At 48.1% G+C, this 22,882-nt stretch overlaps 1 protein-coding gene across 1 annotated transcript in view; it reads right to left on the bottom strand.

The window, feature by feature from the left end:
* Nucleotides 1-4,930, bottom strand: part of LOC306755936 (gonadotropin-releasing hormone II receptor-like) — a gene marked incomplete at both ends in the record, with an annotated part of 21,774 nt that extends 16,844 nt beyond the window's left edge. The window contains 4 exons of the mRNA XM_079240526.1: nucleotides 3,924-4,056; nucleotides 4,100-4,320; nucleotides 4,392-4,505; nucleotides 4,678-4,930. Coding sequence (XP_079096652.1) covers nucleotides 3,924-4,056; nucleotides 4,100-4,320; nucleotides 4,392-4,505; nucleotides 4,678-4,930 — 721 coding nt within the window. The remainder of the gene's footprint in view (nucleotides 1-3,923; nucleotides 4,057-4,099; nucleotides 4,321-4,391; nucleotides 4,506-4,677) is intronic.
* Nucleotides 4,931-22,882: the final 17,952 nt, after the last annotated feature.

Genomic DNA, 22,882 nt, shown 5'->3' with positions numbered 1-22,882 from the left:
CTCCTCACCCTATCTCTAAGGGAGAGCCCGGCCACCCTGCGGAGGAAACTCATTTCAGCCGCCTGTATACGAGATCTCGTTCTTTCGGTCACGACCCACAGCTCGTGACCATAGGTGAGGGTAGGAACGTAGATCGACTGGTAAATGGAGAGCTTCGCCTTCTGGCTCAGCTCCTTCTTCACCACGACAGACCGGCGCAGAGCCCGCATTACTGCAGACGCCGCATCGATCCGTCTGTCCATCTCACGCTCCATCCTTCTCTCACTCGTGAACAAGACCCCGAGATATTTAAACTCCTCCACTTGAGGCAGGACCTGACTCCCGACCCGGAGAGGGCAATCCACCCTATTCCGGCTGAGGACCATGGTCTCAGATTTGGAGGTGCTGATTCTCATCCCAGCCGCTTCACACTCGGCCGCGAATCGCTCAAGCGAGAGCTGGAGATCACGACCAGATGAAGCCAACAGGACCACGTCATCTGCAAAAAGCAGGGACCCAATCCTGAGACCACCAAGTCGGATCCCCTCAACACCTCGGCTGCACCTAGAAATTCTGTCCATATAAGTTATGAACAGAATCGGTGATAAAGGGCAGCCTTGGCGGAGTCCAACCCTCACCGGAAACACATCCGACTTACTACCGGCAATGCGGACCAAGCTCTGACACCTGTCGTACAGGGACCGGACAGCTCGTACAAGGGGGTCCGGTACCCCATACTCCCGGAGTACCCCCCACAGGAGCCCCCGGGGGACACGGTCGAACGCCTTCTCCAGGTCCACAAAGCACATGTAGACTGGTTGGGCAAACTCCCATGCCCCCTCCAGGACCCCAAAGAGGGTATAGAGCTGGTCCACTGTTCCGCGACCAGGACGAAAACCACACTGCTCCTCCTCAATCCGGGATTCGACTATCCGGCGGACCCTCCTCTCCAGGACCCCTGAATAGACCTTACCAGGGAGGCTGAGGAGTGTGATTCCCCTGTAATTGGAACACAACCTCCGGTCCCCCTTCTTAAAAAGGGAGACCACCACCCCAGTCTGCCAATCCAGCGGTACTGCCCCCGATGTCCACGCGATGCTGCAGAGGCGTGTCAGCCAGGACAGCCCCACAGCATCCAGAGCCTTAAGGAACTCCGGGCGGATCTCATCCACCCCCGGGGCCTTGCCGCCAAGGAGCTTTTTGACCACCTCAGGCTTCAGCCCCAGAGATAGGAGAGTCCACCCCTGAGTCCACCAGCTCTGCTCCCTCATGGGAAGACGTGTTGGTAGGACTGAGGAGGTCTTCGAAGTATTCCCTCCACCGACCCACAACGTCCCGAGTTGAGGTCAGCAGCTCCCCATCTCCACTGTACACAGTATTGATGGAGCACTGCTTCCCCCTCCTGAGCCGCCGGATGGTGGACCAGAATCTCCTCGAAGCCGTCCAGAAGTCTTTCTCCATGGCCTCGCCGAACTCCTCCCATGCCCGAGTTTTTGCCTCGGCAACAGCCGAAGCCGCATGCCGCTTAGCCCGTCGGTACCCATCAGCTGCCTCCAGAGTCCCACAGGCCAAGAAGGCCCGATAGGACTCCTTCTTCAGCTTGACGGCATCCCTCACTGCTGGTGTCCACCAACGAGTCCTGGGATTACCGCCACGACAGGCACCAACGACCTTACAGCCACAGCTCCGGCCGGCCGCCTCAGCAATAGAGGCACGGAACACAGCCCATTCAGACTCAATGTCCCCCGCCTCACCCGGGACATGTTCGAAGCTCTGCTGAAGGTGGGAGTTGAAGCTCGCTCTGACGGGGGACTCAGCCAGACGTTCCCAGCAGACCCTCACAACACGTTTGGGTCTGCCAGATCTGACCGGCTTCCTCCCCCACCATCTGAGCCAACTCACCACCAGGTGGTGATCAGTTGAAGCTCCGCCCCCCTCTTCACCCGAGTGTCCAAGGCATGTGGCCGCAGGTCCGACGATACGACTACAAAGTCGATCATGGAACTGCGGCCCAGGGAGTCCTGATGCCAGGTGTACATATGGACACTCTTATGCTGGAACATGGTGTTCGTTATGGACAATCCATGACGAGCACAGAAGTCCAATAACAAAACACCATTTGGGTTCAGAGGGGGGGGGACCATGCCTCCCAATCACTCCCCTCCAGGTCTCACTGTCATTGCCCACGTGAGCATTGAAGTCCCCCAGCAGAACAATGGAGTCCCCAGAAGGAGCACCCTCCAGCACTCCCTCCAAGGACCCCAGAAAGGGTGGGTACTCTGAACTGCTGTTCGGTGCATAAGCACAGACAACAGTCAGGACCCGTCCCCCCACCCGGAGGCGGAGGGAAACTACCCTTTCATCCACCGGGGTAAACCCCAACGTGCAGGCACCAAGCTGGGGGCTGATGAGAATGCCCACACCTGCTCGGCGCCTCCCACCATGAGCAACTCCAGAGTGGAAGAAGGTCCAGCCCCTCTCGAGGGTTCTGGTTCCAGAGCCCAAGCCATGCATCGAGGTGAGTCCAACTATATCTAGTCGGAACCGCTCAACCTTGCGCACAAGCTCAGGCTCCTTCCCCACCAGAGAGGTGACGTTCCACGTCCCTAGAACCAGCTTCTGCAGCTGGGGATCGGACCGCCAGGGTCCCCGCCCCTTGCTGCCGCCCAGAATAACACGAAGCACTTCAACGATGTCTTTAATCAACCACATTTTTTTAGCAGGCTCCCTAAACAGCGTCCTTTAACACACGGGGGTTTCCTCCCAGATGCATTCAATGACCGTACCCAACATGGGAAACCTCATTCATCACATCTCCCCTCTTAACAAATTGCAACAGTGAACCATCTGATTACACAGCAGAATTTCAGGTTATTTGCTAAACATCGCATAGAACTCTGGATTTTAACTCTGTGATCACCCTATTATTCCGACACTCTTCATACAAACTGCATGAAGTATTGTCATACTCTTCCTCTAACAGATACAGAAGTCCTGGTAAGACTGACCCCAACATTTTAACAGTACCTGAACAGAACAGTTGTCATTTCCCGTCTTACCCTCACACTCTTGCCTTTCTTGTTTTGCAACACTTTCACATTTGGGCATGTTCTTCAGAACACTCATCACAGACTAAGTCTGGAAGGTGGTTTAATCACTCTTCTGAACGAGTGACTGTCTTTGTCATAATCCCCATCAGATTGTCAGTTTGGGAATGTCCAGTGTTCTGCACCATCTCACAGTCACTGGTCTGCACCGACTCCTGACCTGTTGGCATGTCCGAACACGCATTGCTTTGTGGTGCGCTCAGTAGATGGTGGATGCTGATGGTGTAGCTCTGTATACCATTAAAGCAAGAAGAGGGTCTTCCTGTCTTAGAAGATTCTTTGCTACCTGAACAGCTCTCTCAGCCTGACCGTTACTTTGTGGATAGTGTGGACTGGATGTTACGTGTTGAAAATCATATTCCACACTAAACTTCCTGAACTCCTCTGAGGCAAGCTGAGGTCCATTCTCACTCACTAACACGTCTGGAAGACCATAACGTGCGAAAGTAGCTTTCAGCTTCTTAATAACCTGCCTGCTGGTTGCAGCTGGTAAATGTAAGATTTCCAAGTATCTTGAGGAGTAATCTGACACTATAAGATACGAGTGTTTCTTGTGTTCACACAGATCTACTAACCTATTTTCCGCCATGGTCTGGAGGGTAATTCTGTTGGCATCATGGGTTCGTTTCTCTGAGTGTTTCTGTTTTCTTTGCAGAACTGACACTGTTCCACTCTTTTGACTATGTCTTGTGAGATCCGCGGCCACCATACTGACTGATTGGCCCGTTCTCTGCACTTACTTATACCTTGATGACCATCATGAATTCTCTCTATCATTTCTTCTCTCAACCTTGTAGGAATTATGAGGCGACTTCCTCTCAACCTCTGACAGCTCACTTCTGACCTGGTAGAACTCTCTGATCATCTCAGGTACCTGTTTCCCATCCTCGGGCCACCCTGACTGAATGCACTGCTTGACTGCTTGCAGCTGTGGATCAGAGGCTGTGTGAGCTGTGATGTCCTGGATCTTCTGTGGTGAAGCAGAAGAAAACAGAGTCTATGTGAGCCGCTACATCCTCACTCAATGTGTCCTCTCTGATGTCGAGCCGCGGTCCTCTGGAGAGGGCGTCTGCCACCACCAGCGTTTTCCCCGGAGCGTAAACAGCTTCTGCGTTGAATCGCATAAGTCTCATCAGAAGCCTCTGGCATCTGACCGCTACATTATCCAAGTCTTCACAGTTCATCAGAGGTACGAGTGGTTTGTGGTCTGTGATCAGCTTAAAGCTGCCAAGCCCTAGCAAGTATTTCTCAAAATGTTCACATGCCCAAACACTTGCTAAGCATTCTTTCTCTATTTGAGCATACCTTGTTTCAGCTTCCCGCAGTCTCCTGGAACAACAGGTTTCCAGTCTCCTTCATGTTCCTGCAGCAGGACCCCCCCAAGCCGTAGCTGCTGGCGTCGGCCGACACCACTGTTGGCTTGGTGACGTCGTAAAGAGAGCACTGGTGCTGATGTCAGATGTTTTTCAGCTTCTGGAAGGCTGTCTGTTGAGCTGGACCCCAGAGCCATTGGACCTTCTGTTCCAGCAGTGTAGTGGTTGACCCACTGTGGAAAGGTCTGGAATGAATTTAGCCATGGAATTGACCATACCCAGGAATCGTTTGAGCTCTGACACGTTTTGTGGTTGTGGGAAGTTCTCTATTCCTGCAACATTCTCAGGGTCCGGGCGCACACCATTCTCATCAAATATGTGTCCCAGGAACTGAATCTGTCTCTGTCTGAATTTGCACTTGCTTTTATTCAGTTTGAGGCCGGCTGCTTCAGTCACTTTCAGCACCTGTTCTAACCGTTGGTCATCCATATAGATCTCCGTTCCTTCCAGTCCTTTCAGCATCTCAGTCATTTTCCTTTGGAAAATTTCTGGTGCACTCGTTATTCCAAATGGGAGTCTGCGGCATGCGGAACGTTGTGAGCCTGCAGGTTCGTTGTGGAGAGGGATCCGATAAAATCCACTGGCTGCATCGAGTGAGGAGAAGACCTTGGATCCTGACAGCCTTGGCATGGGCAAAGGCCCGGCCACCAGACGCTCTCATACCCCACCTCCAGGCCTGGCTCCAGAGGGGGGTCCCGGTAACCCGCGTCCGGGCAAGGGAACATTCATGCCCAGGTTGGTCATCATCATAGGGGTCGATGAGCCGTGCTTGGTCTGGTCCCTCCCCTCGACACCTGTTTGCCATGGTGACCCTACCAGGGGCATAAAGCCCCCGACAACAAAAGCTGCTAGGATCTTTGGGACGCACAAACCCCTCCACCATGATAAGGTGACGGCTCAGGGAGAAGCCTGTAAAAGATTCAGTTTTATATCTTAGCATTCATATTACTAAAGATAGACAATCTAGAGCCAAATTGAATTTCTGTTCCCTGATTGATAAAGCTGAAAAAGAATTTAATCAGTGGTTGCAAAAAGATTTGATGTGTAACTTTGCCAAGAGCATGTCGGACTCCGTAGTTTTCTCTGGTCCCTTGCCAAATTTAATCAGCGATGACATGTTTAGCCGCATGTCATCCTTCAACCGCTGGTTGTCTAGGTGGTGTCCCGATAACAACGTGGGTTTTATAGATAATTGGAGCGCTTTTTGGGGAAAGCCTGGTCTTATTAGGAGAGATGGCATCCATCCCACGTTGGATGGAGCCGCTCTCTTATCTAGCAATATGGACTCTTTTATTAGTCAGCTAAATTGACAACTCAGGGTTGGGACCAGGAGGCAGAATTGTAGTCCTACACACTTTTCTGCAGCTTCCCACCTGCCGCCGCCCACCCAAAACCCCATTCCGACCTTATACAACTCCCCAGCAGTAAGAATTAAACAACACAAAAACACTTCTGGGGTTAATCGTGAAAACCTCATAAAAATAAAAACAATGGATCTAATAAAATCTGAAAATAAGACAATAAAGTGTGGCCTACTGAATATTAGATCCCTCCCAAATAAGTCTTTATTAGTCAATGACTTGATAGGTGATCACCACATTGATTTATTCTGTCTTACGGAAACCTGGTTACAGCAAGAGGATTATGTTAGTATTAATGAAGCTACGCCAGCTAACTATTTAAACTTTCACATTCCTAGAACTACAGGCAGAGGAGGAGGTGTTGCAGCTATTTTTCAGTCAGAATTATTAATTAATCCTAAGCACAAAACTAACTATAAATCCTTTGAATTCCTGACATTAAATTTATCTCATCCAAAATGGAATTGAGAGAAACCGCTCCTTTTAGCATTAGTGTATCGCCCACCTGGACCTTACTCCGAGTTTCTGACCGAATTCTCTGATCTCTTGTCTGAGTTAGTGCTGACTACTGATAAGGTCATTGTACTAGGTGATTTTAATATTCATGTTGACCATGAAAATGATAGTTTAAACATTTCCTTTAGCTCTATTCTAAACTCAATTGGGTTTTCACAAAATGTCCATGGAGCCACTCACTCTCATGGTCATACTCTTGATCTGGTTCTAACATCTGGTATTGAGACTGATAAGCTCAAAGTATTTCCTCAAAACCCTGTCTTGTCCGATCACTTCTTATTAACCTTTGAATTCACTTTATTTGATTACTCACTGACCAAAAATAAATTCTACTGTAGTAGATGTTTATCAGACAATAATATTACAAAATTTAAACAATCAATTGAATCAATTTTTTCCCCTCTACCATGTGTTAGCATGACTGAGAGTCCCCCTTTAAGCTTTACTCCCACTCAGATTGATCAGCATGCTGATACTATAACAGCTTCAATGCGTACAACCTTGGATAATGTTGCTCCCCTAAAGAAGAAGAAATTAGGTAAGATTATGAAGGCTCCCTGGTTTAATTCCCAGCTTCGAGCTCTAAAACAGGCGTCAAGGCGTTTGGAAAACAGATGGCGTTCATCAGGACTAGAGGAGTCTCGCTTAACCTGGAAAGAAAGTTTAATCGTATACAAAAAAGCCTTACGTACGGCAAGAACAGCTTATTATTCATCATTGATAGAGGAAAACAAAAACAACCCTCGGTTTCTTTTCAGCACTGTAGCTAGGCTTACTAGGAGCCGGAGCGCTGTGGAGCCATGTATTCCTTTCTCACTTAGCTGTGATGATTTCATGTATTTTTTCAGGAATAAAATTGACACTATTAGAGATCAAATTCACAATATTCTTCCTTCTACCTATAATGTTGAGCCTGTTGTGGTCTCCGAAGCATCCTTAGAACCAGGATCTGACTTGTGTCTAAATAGTTTCTGTCCTGTCCAACCCTCTGAATTAACTAAAATAATAGCTTCATCTAAACCATCCACCTGTATCTTAGACCCTCTCCCAACGAGCCTCTTTAAGGACATTTTCCCTTTAATTAATACATCACTACTAAGTCTTATCAATATGTCTTTAGTGACAGGATATGTACCACAATCATTTAAAACTGCTGTAATCAAGCCTTTACTTAAAAAGCAATATCTGGATCCAGAGGTGATAGCAAATTATAGACCTATATCTAACCTCCCGTTTATGTCCAAAATTCTGGAGAAAATAGTTTCAGCTCAGCTACATGCCCACCTGAGCAGAAATAATTTATGCGAGGAGTTTCAGTCAGGATTTAGAGCTCATCATAGCACTGAGACAGCATTGGTGAAAGTTACTAATGACCTTCTTATGGCCTCAGACAAAGGACTTGTGTCCGTACTTATCTTGCTTGATCTTAGTGCTGCATTTGATACAGTCGATCATAACATTCTGTTACAGAGACTAGAACAGGTGGTTGGAATTACAGGTACAGCGTTAAGCTGGTTTAAATCACATTTATCTGCTAGACTTCAGTTCGTTCATGTAAATGACAAGTCCTCCTCCCAAACTACAGTAAGTCATGGAATTCCTCAAGGTTCTGTACTTGGACCAATACTCTTCACGCTATATATGCTCCCTTTTGGCAAAATTATTAGACAGCATGGAATAAACTTTCATTGTTATGCAGATGATACTCAAATATACTTATCCTTTAAACCAGATGAAACAAATCAGCCCAATAGGCTACAAAATTGTCTCATAGACATAAAGACTTGGATGTCTAGAAATTTTCTCCTCTTAAACTCAGATAAGACTGAAGTAATTCTCGTTGGATCTGAAAAACTCAGAGCTAAATTTTCCGGTTTTGTAATGAACCTGGATGGCATTACTTTAGCTTCCAGTGCTACAGTGAGAAACCTTGGAGTAATATTTGACCCTGACCTGTCCTTTGGCCCACATGTTAAGCAGGTTACTAAAACAGCCTTCTTTCATCGTAATAAAGCCAAAATTAGGGACATTCTGTCTCAGAGTGATGCAGAAAAACTGGTTCACGCTTTTGTTACTTCGAGACTAGATTACTGTAACTCTCTATTACTGGGCTGTCCTAAATATGCCCTGAAAAGCCTTCAGCTGATCCAGAATTCTGCAGCCAGAGTCCTGACCAGAACCAGCAGGAGAGATCATATTTCTCCAGTTTTAGCCTCTCTTCATTGGCTGCCTGTTGAATCTAGAATAGAATTTAAAATCCTTCTCCTTACATATAAAGCCCTCCACAACCAGGCACCACTATATATCAAAGACCTCATTGTTCCTTATATACCAAGCAAAGTACTTCGTTCGGCGACTGCAGGCTTACTTGTGGTTCCTAGAGTCTCAAAGAGCCGAGCAGGAGGCAGAGCCTTTGGTTATCAGGCCCCTCTCTTATGGAATAAGCTCCCAGTTAGTGTTAGGGAAGCAGACACCCTCCCCACCTTTAAGACTAGGCTGAAGACTTATCTTTTTGATAAGTCCTATAGCTAGGGATGGTTAGCATCCCTTAGTTATGCTGCTATAGGTTTAGACTGCTGAGGGACATTTCCTGATAAACTGAGCTTCTTTCTCTTTATCTCTTTCTTTTACCCCCCCCCCCCATAACAGTGTTGCATCATTAACATGTATGTCTCCTGTCTCAGCAGGTCTCCCTGGCCGGGAGTAGCAGTTCCTGTTGTCTGTTGTCTTTCTGTCCTCTTCCCCCCACACAGCAGAGGCAGATGGCTGCCTGTCCTGAGCCGGGTTCTGCCGGAGGTTTCCTTCCTGTTAAAAGGGAGTTTTTTCCTTCCCACTGTCGCCAGTGTGCTTGCTCAGGATGGGAGATTGAGTTGGACTCAACTCAATCTGTTGGTTTCCTTATATAGGCTGTTATGAATTGGCCTCCATCACGCCTCTGCAGCATTGCGTGGACATTGGGGGCAGTACCGCTGGATTGGCAGACTGGGGTGGTGGTCCCCCTTTTTAAGAAGGGGAACCGGAGGGTGTGTTCCAACTACAGGGGAATCACACTCCTCAGCCTCCCTGGTAAGGTCTATTCAGGGGTCCTGGAGAGGAGGGTCCGCCGGATAGTCGAATCCCGGATTGAGGAGGAGCAGTGTGGTTTTCGTCCTGGTCGCGGAACAGTGGACCAGCTCTATACCCTCTCTGGGGTCCTGGAGGGGGCATGGGAGTTTGCCCAACCAGTCTACATGTGTTTTGTGGACCTGGAGAAGGCGTTCGACCGTGTCCCCCGGGGGCTCCTGTGGGGGGTACTCCGGGAGTATGGGGTACCGGACCCCCTTGTACGAGCTGTCCGGTCCCTGTACGACAGGTGTCAGAGCTTGGTCCGCATTGCCGGTAGTAAGTCGGATTCGTTTCCGGTGAGGGTTGGACTCCGCCAAGGCTGCCCTTTATCACCGATTCTGTTCATAACTTATATGGACAGAATTTCTAGGCGCAGCCGAGGGGTTGAGGGGATCCAACTTGGTGGCCTCAGGATTGGGTCCCTGCTTTTTGCGGATGACGTGGTCCTGTTGGCTTCGTCTGGTCGTGATCTCCAGCTCTCGCTTGAGCGATTCGCGGCCGAGTGTGAAGCGGCTGGGATGAGAATCAGCACCTCCAAATCTGAGACCATGGTCCTCAGCCGGAATAGGGTGGATTGTCCTCTCCGGGTTGGGAGTCAGGTCCTGCCTCAAGTGGAGGAGTTTAAATATCTCGGGGTCTTGTTCACGAGTGAGGGAAGGATGGAACGTGAGATCGACAGACGGATCGGTGCGGCGTCTGCAGTAATGCGGACTCTGCGCCGGTCTGTCGTGGTGAAGAAGGAGCTGAGCCAGAAGGCGAAGCTCTCGATTTATCAGTCGATCTACGTTCCTACCCTCACCTATGGTCATGAGCTGTGGGTCGTGACCGAAAGAACGAGATCTCGTATACAGGCGGCTGAAATGAGTTTCCTCCGCAGGGTGGCCGGGCTCTCCCTTAGAGATAGGGTGAGGAGCTCGGTCATCCGGGAGGAGATCAGAGTAGAGCCGCTGCTCCTTCGCATCGAGAGGAACCAGTTGAGGTGGCTCGGGCATCTGGTCAGGATGCCTCCTGGACGCCTCCCTGGTAAGGTGTTCCAGGCACGTCCCTCGGGGAGGAAACCCCGGGGAAGACCCAGGACACGCTGGAGGGATTACATCTCTCGGCTGGCCTGGGAACGCCTTGGGATCCCCCCGCAGAGTTGGCAAATGTGGCTGGGGAGAGGGAAGTCTGGGCTTCCCTGCTTAGGCTGCTGCCCCCGCGACCCGACCCCGGATAAGCGGCAGAAGATGGATGGATGGATGGATGGATGAATTGGCCTTCATTATGTTTTCCCTCTGTCTGTAAAGCGTCTTGAGATGGCATTGCCGTGATTTGACACTGTAAAAATAAAGTTGGATTGAATTGAATTGAATAGATTTGTCCCTAAAAGGCAGAGTTCTGATCACTCTCTCGTTTAACCGATGCTGCCCAGTTTCTACATGTCAACGACCCTTTCTGCAAATGTATCGGTTATATAATTTCTTATGGAAAAACTAAATTCACTACATCCGTAAATCTCTGGTTCTAAATTCATCTAACAAAGGAGGTTTGAACTTCATCGACTTCAATTCTCTCAGTTGTACATTCAAAATAAACTGGATCAAACCATATCTAAAAAAGCCCACTTCCATCTGGAACTTCATACCTCATGTTTTTTCTAGAATTCTCCATAGTTTTTATGCTGTGCCGTCTGGCCTCTGTATGTTATCCTGATCGGTCACCAGCTCTCCACCAGTATCAATATCACCTCCAGATCCAACTCAGCTCATGTTAGGTACAATATGTTTTACTGCGAATGAAGGCTCCAATTCCCAAGTTAGATCCTGGCTTCAGGCTGAGCAAGTCTCTACTTCTTCTGTTATTTTTTTTACTGGAATAAACTGGACTCAAACATAGACTGGGAGAAAGTCTGGTCCCTACCCCAGGGGTTTTTATTAACAAAGTGAAAGAAGTCTCATTTAAGTTACTCCACAGATTTATTCCCACAAATGTACGTATAAATAAGTTTAACATAAATGTGGATGTGAAATGCTCTTGTCTCCTGAGACCGTTTCACATTTGTTTTGGTCCTGTCAGTTCACATATAATCTCTGGAAAGAATTTAATTTATTTATTATTGCTAATATTCTCCCTGATTTCTCCTTGTTCTACAAAGATGTTTTTTTAAAAAAATATGATTAAAAATGATGCACAAATAAAATATAATTTTATTTGTGGCCAAACATCACATTCGTAAATGCAAGTTTACAAGAAAAACTCCACTGTTTCTGGTGCTAAAGACTGAACTGGAGCAGTATGTCTCAATTATCATTCCAATGCAAAAAAGTAAGGTTGTTAAAACAGTCAGTATGAGTTTAAGGTGTTTGTTTAAATGATCATATGAAAAATAATGAATAGTAACAAAAGTATATCAATAATAATATGAATAATCTTATGTTTTTTATTCTTTCTTTTTGTGATGTTTTTTTATTTATTTATTTTTATGTATCTTTTTTTTCTATATGTTTTCTTATTCTCTCACTTTGCTGTTCTCCCTATATGCATCACTATGCTCTTGTGGATGCATTCTTGTATTGATAATTCTCAATAAAGCTTTGAAGAGAGAAAAAAGTAGAACAGACGCTGGGAGCAGATAGAAACTGTTAGCATAGCTTAGCACAGACACGTGGCAGATAGAAACTGTTAGCATAGCTTAGCACAGACACGTAGCAGATAGAAACTGTTAGCATAGCTTAGCACAGACACTGGTAACTGAAACTGTTAGCATAGCTCAGCGCACACGCTGGGAGCAGATAGAAACTGTTAGCATAGCTTAGCACAGACACTGGGAACCGAAACTATTAGCATAGCTCAGCGCACACGCTGGGAGCAGATAGAAACTGTTAGCATAGCTTAGCACAGACACTGGGAACCGAAACTATTAGCATAGCTCAGCGCACACACTGGGAGCAGATAGAAACTGTTAGCATAGCTTAGCACAGACACTGAGAACCGAAACTGTTAGCATAGCTCAGCGCACACGCTGGGAGCAGATAGAAACTGTTAGCATAGCTTAGCACAGACATGTAGCAGATAGAAACTGTTAGCATAGCTCAGCGCACACGCTGGGAGCAGATAGAAACTGTTAGCATAGCTTAGCACAGACATGTAGCAGATAGAAACTGTTAGCATAGCTCAGCGCACACACTGGGAGCAGATAGAAACTGTTAGCATAGCTTAGCACAGACATGTAGCAGATAGAAACTGTTAGCATAGCTCAGCGCACACACTGGGAGCAGATAGAAACTGTTAGCATAGCTTAGCACAGACACGTAGCAGATAGAAACTGTTAGCATAGCTCAGCGCACACACTGGGAGCAGATAGAAACTGCTTGCTTTTCTTAGCACAGACAGGTAACAGATAGAAACTGTTAGCAGAGCTTAGCACTGATTTTAAACAGTTTTCTGGAAGAGGTTTTGCTACTTTCTCTGCTAAGAATAAGTTAAAATGTTTTCTTGATATTTTTCTCAAAGCAGCAGAACAGTTCTTTGGTTTCCAAACATCAGCTGTTTCCTGACAACAACGAGCGACTTACTGGCACATGTTTTTCGATCTACCAGATGCATTTAGAACAGGTTTTCACGAACAGGCTCATCTACCTGCAGTGGAGCTGAGTAATTAAATTCACCTGGTTTAGTGGCTGGCTGGAAAGAGCTGCTAGACGGGACTTCTACTTTCTACGTCTACTTTTTACACCTCTGCTTATTGGGTTTAAATCTCACTGTTTGAAGACCAGTTTGGGTGTCATACCAGTCGCTGCCCGCAGGTGGCGTTGCAAGGTCATTTAAGGGGATTTAAGATGAATCTCAACAAGATTACTTCAGTCGGCAAATAAGCAAAATTATAAAGAAGTGTTCAGCCCCACTTAGTTGGTTTGAATGATCCTGAACCTGCTGATCAATACGTTGCAATCGGCTGCATGCGTCATCGTGGCGCACCAAGTGCTGTCCCAATTCAGAGGCTCCTCCCAGTCCTCCCAGTCCTCCCAGTCCTCCCAGTCCTCCCAGTCCGTCCTTCGTTTGGCTCCAGATTACCTTAACAGTGTGTTCAGACCAAACGCGTTTTGAGCATCGAAAACGATATATATATATATATATATATATATATATATATATATATATATATATATATATAGATATATATATATATATATATATATATATATATATATATATATATATATATCTATATATATATATATATATATATCTATATATATATATATATATATATATAGATATATATATATATATATATATATATATATTATGGCCTATATGCCACAATATACTATGGCGTAAACCTGAGCCAGAACCAGGACTAGACTAGACCTGAGCCAGAACCAGGACTAAACCAGACCTGAGACAGAACCAGGACTAAACCAGACCTGAACCAGAACCAGGACTAAACTGGACCTGAGCCAGAACCAGGACTAAACTGGACCTGAACCAAAACAAGGACTAAACCAGACCTGAGCCAGAACCAGGACTGAACTAAACCTGAGCCAGGACCAGGACTAAACCAGACCTGAACCAGAACAAGCACTAAACCAGACCTGAGACACAACCAGGACTAAACCAGACCTGAACCACAACCAGCACTAAACCAGACCTGAGCCAGAACCAGGACTAAAGTAGACCTGAGCCAAAACCAGGACTAGACTATACCTAAGCCAGAACCAGGTCTAAACCAGACCTGAGCCAGAACCAGGACTGAACCAGACCTGAGCCAGAACCAGGTCTAAACCAGACCTGATCCAGAACCAGGACTAAACCAGACCTGAACCAGAACTAGGTCTAAACCAGACCTAAGCCAGAACCAGGACTAGACTATACCTGAGCCAGAACCAGGACTAAACTATACCTGAGCCAGAACCAGGACTAAACTAGCACTGAGCCAAAACCAGGACTGAACCAGACCTGAGCCAGAACCAGGACTAAACCAGACCTGAGCCAAAACCAGGACTGAACCAGACCTGAGCCAGAACCAGGTCTAAACCAGACCTGAGCCAGAACCAGGTCTAAACCAGACCTGAGCCAGAACCAGGGCTAAACCAGACCTGAGCCAGAACCAGGACTAAACTAAACCTGAGCCAAAACCAGGACTAAACCGGACCTGAGCCAAAACCAGGACTGAATAAGACCTGAACCACAACGAGGTCTAAACCAGAACTAAGCCAGAACCAGGACTAGACTATACCTGAGCCAGAACCAGGACTAAACTGCACCTGAGCCATAACCAGGACTAGACTATACCTGAGCAAGAACCAGGACTAAACTAGACCTGAGCCAGAACCAGGACTAAACCAGACCTGAGCAAGAACCAGGTCTAAACCAGACCTGAGCCAGAACCAGGGCTAAACCAGACCTGAGCCAGAACCAGGACTAGACTAGACCTGAGCTAGAACCAGGACTAAACTATACCTGAGCCAGAACCAGGACTAAACTAGACCTGAGCCAGAACCAGGACTAAACTAGACCTGAGCTTGAACCAGGACTAAACTAGACCTGAGCCAGAACCAGGATTAAACTAGACCTGAGCCAGAAACAGGACTAAACTAGACCTGAGTCAGAACCAGGTCTAAACCAGACCTGAGCCAGAACCAGGACTAAACCAGACCTGAGCCAGAACCAGGACTAAACTAGATCTGAGCCAGAACCAGGACTAAACTAGACCTGAGCCAGAACCAGGACTAAACCAGACCTGAGCCAGAACCAGGACTAAACTAGACCTGAGTCAGAACATGGTCTAAACCAGACCTCAGCCAGAACCAGGACTAAACCAGACCTGAGCCAGAACCAGGTCTAAACCAGACCTGAGCCAGAACCAGGACTAGACTAGACCTGAGCCAGAACCAGGACTAAACCAGACCTGAGACAGAACCAGGACTGAACTAAACCTGAGCCAGAACCAGGACTAAACCAGACCTGAGACAGAACCAGGACTAAACCAGACCTGAACCAGAACCAGGACTAAACTGGACCTGAGCCAGAACCAGGACTAAACTGGACCTGAACCAAAACAAGGACTAAACCAGACCTGAGCCAGAACCAGGACTGAACTAAACCTGAGCCAGAACCAGGACTAAACCAGACCTGAACCAGAACAAGCACTAAACCAGACCTGAGACACAACCAGGACTAAACCAGACCTGAACCACAACCAGCACTAAACCAGACCTGAGCCAGAACCAGGACTAAAGTAGACCTGAGCCAAAACCAGGACTAGACTATACCTAAGCCAGAACCAGGTCTAAACCAGACCTGAGCCAGAACCAGGACTGAACCAGACCTGAGCCAGAACCAGGTCTAAACCAGACCTGATCCAGAACCAGGACTAAACCAGACCTGAACCAGAACTAGGTCTAAACCAGACCTAAGCCAGAACCAGGACTAGACTATACCTGAGCCAGAACCAGGACTAAACTATACCTGAGCCAGAACCAGGACTAAACTAGCACTGAGCCAAAACCAGGGCTGAACCAGACCTGAGCCAGAACCAGGACTAAACCAGACCTGAGCCAAAACCAGGACTGAACCAGACCTGAGCCAGAACCAGGTCTAAACCAGACCTGAGCCAGAACCAGGACTTAACCAGACCTGAGCCAAAACCAGGACTAGACTAGACCTGAGCAAGAACCAGGACTAAACTAAACCTGAGCCAAAACCAGGACTAAACCGGACCTGAGCCAAAACCAGGACTGAATAAGACCTGAACCACAACCAGGTCTAAACCAGAACTAAGCCAGAACCAGGACTAGACTATACCTGAGCCAGAACCAGGACTAAACTGCACCTGAGCCATAACCAGGACTAGACTATACCTGAGCAAGAACCAGGACTAAACTAGACCTGAGCCAGAACCAGGACTAAACCAGACCTGAGCAAGAACCAGGTCTAAACCAGACCTGAGCCAGAACCAGGGCTAAACCAGACCTGAGCCAGAACCAGGACTAGACTAGACCTGAGCTAGAACCAGGACTAAACTATACCTGAGCCAGAACCAGGACTAAACTAGACCTGAGCCAGAACCAGGACTAAACTAGACCTGAGCTTGAACCAGGACTAAACTAGACCTGAGCCAGAACCAGGATTAAACTAGACCTGAGCCAGAAACAGGACTAAACTAGACCTGAGTCAGAACCAGGTCTAAACCAGACCTGAGCCAGAACCAGGACTAAACCAGACCTGAGCCAGAACCAGGACTAAACTAGATCTGAGCCAGAACCAGGACTAAACTAGACCTGAGCCAGAACCAGGACTAAACCAGACCTGAGCCAGAACCAGGACTAAACTAGACCTGAGTCAGAACCAGGTCTAAACCAGACCTCAGCCAGAACCAGGACTAAACCAGACCTGAGCCAGAACCAGGTCTAAACCAGACCTGAGCCAGAACCAGGACTAGACTAGACCTGAGCCAGAACCAGGACTAAACCAGACCTGAGACAGAACCAGGACTGAACTAAACCTGAGCCAGAACCAGGACTAAACCAGACCTGAGACAGAACCAGGACTAAACCAGACCTGAACCAGAACCAGGACAAAACTGGACCTGAGCCAGAACCAGGACTAAACTGGACCTGAACCAAAACAAGGACTAAACCAGACCTGAGCCAGAACCAGGACTGAACTAAACCTGAGCCAGAACCAGGACTAAACCAGACCTGAACCAGAACCAGCACTAAACCAGACCTGAGACAGAACCAGGACTAAACCAGACCTGAGACACAACCAGGACTAAACCAGACCTGAGACACAACCAGGACTAAACCAGACCTGAACCACAACCAGCACTAAACCAGACCTGAGCCAGAACCAGGACTAAAGTAGACCTGAGCCAAAACCAGGACTAGACTATACCTAAGCCAGAACCAGGACTAAACCAGACCTGAACCAGAACCAGGTACAAATGAAACCTGAGCCAGAACCAGGTCTAAACCAGACCTGAGCCAGAACCAGGACTGAACCAGACCTGAGCCAGAACCAGGACTAAACCAGACATGAGTCAAAACCAGGACTGAACCAGACCTGAGCCAGAACCAGGTCTAAACCAGACCTGATCCAGAACCAGGACTAAACCAGACCTGAACCAGAACTAGGTCTAAACCAGACCTAAGCCAGAACCAGGACTAGACTATACCTGAGCCAGAACCAGGACTAAACTATACCTGAGCCAGAACCAGGACTAAACTAGACCTGAGCCAAAACCAGGACTGAACCAGACCTGAGCCATAACCAGGACTAAACTATACCTGAGCCAAAACCAGGACTGAACCAGACCTGAGCCAGAACCAGGTCTAAACCAGACCTGAGCCAGAACCAGGACTTAACCAGACCTGAGCCAAAACCAGGACTAGACTAGACCTGAGCAAGAACCAGGACTAAACTAAACCTGAGCCAAAACCAGGACTAAACCGGACCTGAGCCAAAACCAGGACTGAATAAGACCGGAACCACAACCAGGTCTAAACCAGAACTAAGCCAGAACCAGGACTAGACTATACCTGAGCCAGAACCAGGACTAAACTGGACCTGAGCCATAACCAGGACTAGACTATACCTGAGCAAGAACCAGGACTAAACTGGACCTGAGCCATAACCAGGACTAGACTATACCTGAGCAAGAACCAGGACTAAACTAGACCTGAGCCAGAACCAGGACTAAACCAGACCTGAGCAAGAACCAGGTCTAAACCAGACCTGAGCCAGAACCAGGGCTAAACCAGACCTGAGCCAGAACCAGGACTAAACCAGACCTGAGCAAGAACCAGGTCTAAACCAGACCTGAGCCAGAACCAGGGCTAAACCAGACCTGAGCCAGAACCAGGACTAGACTAGACCTGAGCTAGAACCAGTACTAAACTATACCTGAGCCAGAACCAGGACTAAACCAGACCTGAGCCAGAAACAGGACTAAACTAGACCTGAGTCAGAACCAGGTCTAAACCAGACCTGAGCCAGAACCAGGACTGAACCAGACCTGAGCAAGAACCAGGACTAAACTAAACCTGAGCCAAAACCAGGACTAAACAGGACCTGAGCCAAAACCAGGACTGAATAAGACCTGAACCACAACCAGGTCTAAACCAGAACTAAGCCGGAACCAGGACTAGACTATACCTGAGCCAGAACCAGGACTAAACCAGACCTGAGCCATAACCAGGACTAGACTATACCTGAGCAAGAACCAGGACTAAACTGGACCTGAGCCATAACCAGGACTAGACTATACCTGAGCAAGAACCAGGACTAAACTAGACCTGAGCCAGAACCAGGACTAAACCAGACCTGAGCAAGAACCAGGTCTAAACCAGACCTGAGCCAGAACCAGGGCTAAACCAGACCTGAGCCAGAACCAGGACTAGACTAGACCTGAGCTAGAACCAGGACTAAACTATACCTGAGCCAGAACCAGGACTAAACTAGACCTGAGCCAGAACCAGGACTAAACTAGACCTGAGCTTGAACCAGGACTAAACTAGACCTGAGCCAGAACCAGGACTAAACTAGACCTGAGCCAGAACCAGGACTAAACCAGACCTGAGTCAGAACCAGGTCTAAACCAGACCTGAGCCAGAACCAGGACTAAACAGACCTGAGCCAGAACCAGGACTAAACTAGATCTGAGCCAGAACCAGGACTAAACTAGACCTGAGCCAGAACCAGGACTAAACCAGACCTGAGCCAGAACCAGGACTAAACTAGACCTGAGTCAGAACCAGGTCTAAACCAGACCTCAGCCAGAACCAGGACTAAACCAGACCTGAGCCAGAACCAGGTCTAAACTAGACCTGAGCCAGAACCAGGACTAGACTAGACCTGAGCCTGAACCAGGACTAGACTAGACCTGAGCCAGAAACAGGACTAAACTAAACCTGAGTCAGAACCAGGTCTAAACCAGACCTGAGCCAGAACCAGGACTAAACCAGACCTGAGCCAGAACCAGGACTAAACTAGACCTGAGCCAGAACCAGGACTAAACTAGACCTGAGCCAGAACCAGGACTAAACTATACCTGAGCCTGAACCAGGACTAGACTAGACCTGATCCAGAACCAGGACTAGACTAGACCTCAACCAGGACCAGGACTAGACTATACCTGAGCCAGAACCAGGACTAAACTATACCTGAGCCAGAACCAGGACTAAACTAGCACTGAGCCAAAACCAGGACTGAACCAGACCTGAGCCATAACCAGGACTAAACTATACCTGAGCCAAAACCAGGACTAAACCAGACCTGAGCCAGAACCAGGTCTAAACCAGACCTGAGCCAGAACCAGGACTTAACCAGACCTGAGCCAAAACCAGGACTAGACTAGACCTGAGCAAGAACCAGGACTAAACTAAACCTGAGCCAAAACCAGGACTAAACCGGACCTGAGCCAAAACCAGGACTGAATAAGACCTGAACCACAACCAGGTCTAAACCAGAACTAAGCCAGAACCAGGACTAGACTATACCTGAGCCAGAACCAGGACTAAACTGGACCTGAGCCATAACCAGGACTAGACTATACCTGAGCAAGAACCAGGACTAAACTAGACCTGAGCCAGAACCAGGACTAAACCAGACCTGAGCAAGAACCAGGTCTAAACCAGACCTGAGCCAGAACCAGGGCTAAACCAGACCTGAGCCAGAACCAGGACTAGACTAGACCTGAGCTAGAACCAGTACTAAACTATACCTGAGTCAGAACCAGGTCTGGTTTAGACCTGAGCCAGAACCAGGACTAAACCAGACCTGAGCCAGAACCAGGACTAAACTAGATCTGAGCCAGAACCAGGACTAAACTAGACCTGAGCCAGAACCAGGACTAAACCAGACCTGAGCCAGAACCAGGACTAAACTAGACCTGAGTCAGAACCAGGTCTAAACCAGACCTCAGCCAGAACCAGGACTAAACCAGACCTGAGCCAGAACCAGGTCTAAACTAGACCTGAGCCAGAACCAGGACTAGACTAGACCTGAGCCACAACCAGGACTAAACCAGACCTGAGACAGAACCAGGACTGAACTAAACCTGAGCCAGAACCAGGACTAAACCAGACCTGAGACAGAACCAGGACTAAACCAGACCTGAACCAGAACCAGGACTAAACTGGACCTGAGCCAGAACCAGGACTAAACTGGACCTGAACCAAAACAAGGACTAAACCAGACCTGAGCCAGAACCAGGACTGAACTAAACCTGAGCCAGAACCAGGACTAAACCAGACCTGAACCAGAACCAGCACTAAACCAGACCTGAGACACAACCAGGACTAAACCAGACCTGAACCACAACCAGCACTAAACCAGACCTGAGCCAGAACCAGGACTAAAGTAGACCTGAGCCAAAACCAGAACTAGACTATACCTAAGCCAGAACCAGGACTAAACCAGACCTGAACCAGAACCAGGTACAAATTAAACCTGAGCCAGAACCAGGTCTAAACCAGACCTGAGCCAGAACCAGGACTGAACCAGACCTGAGCCAGAACCAGGACTAAACCAGACCTGAGTCAAAACCAGGACTGAACCAGACCTGAGCCAGAACCAGGTCTAAACCAGACCTGATCCAGAACCAGGACTAAACCAGACCTGAAGCAGAACTAGGTCTAAACCAGACCTAAGCCAGAACCAGGACTAGACTATACCTGAGCCAGAACCAGGACTAAACTATACCTGAGCCAGAACCAGGACTAAACCAGACCTGGGCCATAACCAGGACTAAACTATACCTGAGCCAAAACCAGGACTGAACCAGACCTGAGCCATAACCAGGACTAAACTATACCTGAGCCAAAACCAGGACTGAACCAGACCTGAGCCAGAACCAGGTCTAAACCAGACCTGAGCCAGAACCAGGACTTAACCAGACCTGAGCCAAAACCAGGACTAGACTAGACCTGAGCAAGAACCAGGACTAAACTAAACCTGAGCCAAAACCAGGACTAAACCGGACCTGAGCCAAAACCAGGACTGAATAAGACCTGAACCACAACCAGGTCTAAACCAGAACTAAGCCAGAACCAGGACTAGACTATACCTGAGCCAGAACCAGGACTAAACTGGATCTGAGCCATAACCAGGACTAGACTATACCTGAGCAAGAACCAGGTCTAAACCAGACCTGAGACAGAACCAGGACTGAACTAAACCTGAGCCAGAACCAGGACTAAACCAGACCTGAGACAGAACCAGGACTAAACCAGACCTGAACCAGAACCAGGACTAAACTAGATCTGAGCCAGAACCAGGACTAAACTAGACCTGAGCCAGAACCAGGACTAAACCAGACCTGAGCCAGAACCAGGTCTAAACTAGACCTGAGCCAGAACCAGGACTAGACTAGACCTGAGCCACAACCAGGACTAAACCAGACCTGAGACAGAACCAGGACTGAACTAAACCTAAGCCAGAACCAGGACTAAACCAGACCTGAGACAGAACCAGGACTAAACCAGACCTGAACCAGAACCAGGACTAAACTGGACCTGAGCCAGAACCAGGACTAAACTGGACCTGAACCAAAACAAGGACTAAACCAGACCTGAGCCAGAACCAGGACTGAACTAAACCTGAGCCAGAACCAGGACTAAACCAGACCTGAACCAGAACCAGCACTAAACCAGACCTGAGACACAACCAGGACTAAACCAGACCTGAACCACAACCAGCACTAAACCAGACCTGAGCCAGAACCAGGACTAAAGTAGACCTGAGCCAAAACCAGAACTAGACTATACCTAAGCCAGAACCAGGACTAAACCAGACCTGAACCAGAACCAGGTACAAATGAAACCTGAGCCAGAACCAGGTCTAAACCAGACCTGAGCCAGAACCAGGACTGAACCAGACCTGAGCCAGAACCAGGACTAAACCAGACCTGAGTCAAAACCAGGACTGAACCAGACCTGAGCCAGAACCAGGTCTAAACCAGACCTGATCCAGAACCAGGACTAAACCAGACCTGAACCAGAACTAGGTCTAAACCAGACCTAAGCCAGAACCAGGACTAGACTATACCTGAGCCAGAACCAGGACTAAACTATACCTGAGCCAGAACCAGGACTAAACCAGACCTGGGCCATAACCAGGACTAAACTATACCTGAGCCAAAACCAGGACTGAACCAGACCTGAGCCATAACCAGGACTAAACTATACCTGAGCCAAAACCAGGACTGAACCAGACCTGAGCCAGAACCAGGTCTAAACCAGACCTGAGCCAGAACCAGGACTTAACCAGACCTGAGCCAAAACCAGGACTAGACTAGACCTGAGCAAGAACCAGGACTAAACTAAACCTGAGCCAAAACCAGGACTAAACCGGACCTGAGCCAAAACCAGGACTGAATAAGACCTGAACCACAACCAGGTCTAAACCAGAACTAAGCCAGAACCAGGACTAGACTATACCTGAGCCAGAACCAGGACTA

The sequence above is a fragment of the Telmatherina bonti genome, assembly GCF_933228915.1.
Source record: "Telmatherina bonti genome assembly, chromosome: 5".
Lineage (NCBI taxonomy): Eukaryota > Metazoa > Chordata > Actinopteri > Atheriniformes > Telmatherinidae > Telmatherina > Telmatherina bonti.
This window is presented reverse-complemented; position numbering and strand designations above follow the sequence as displayed.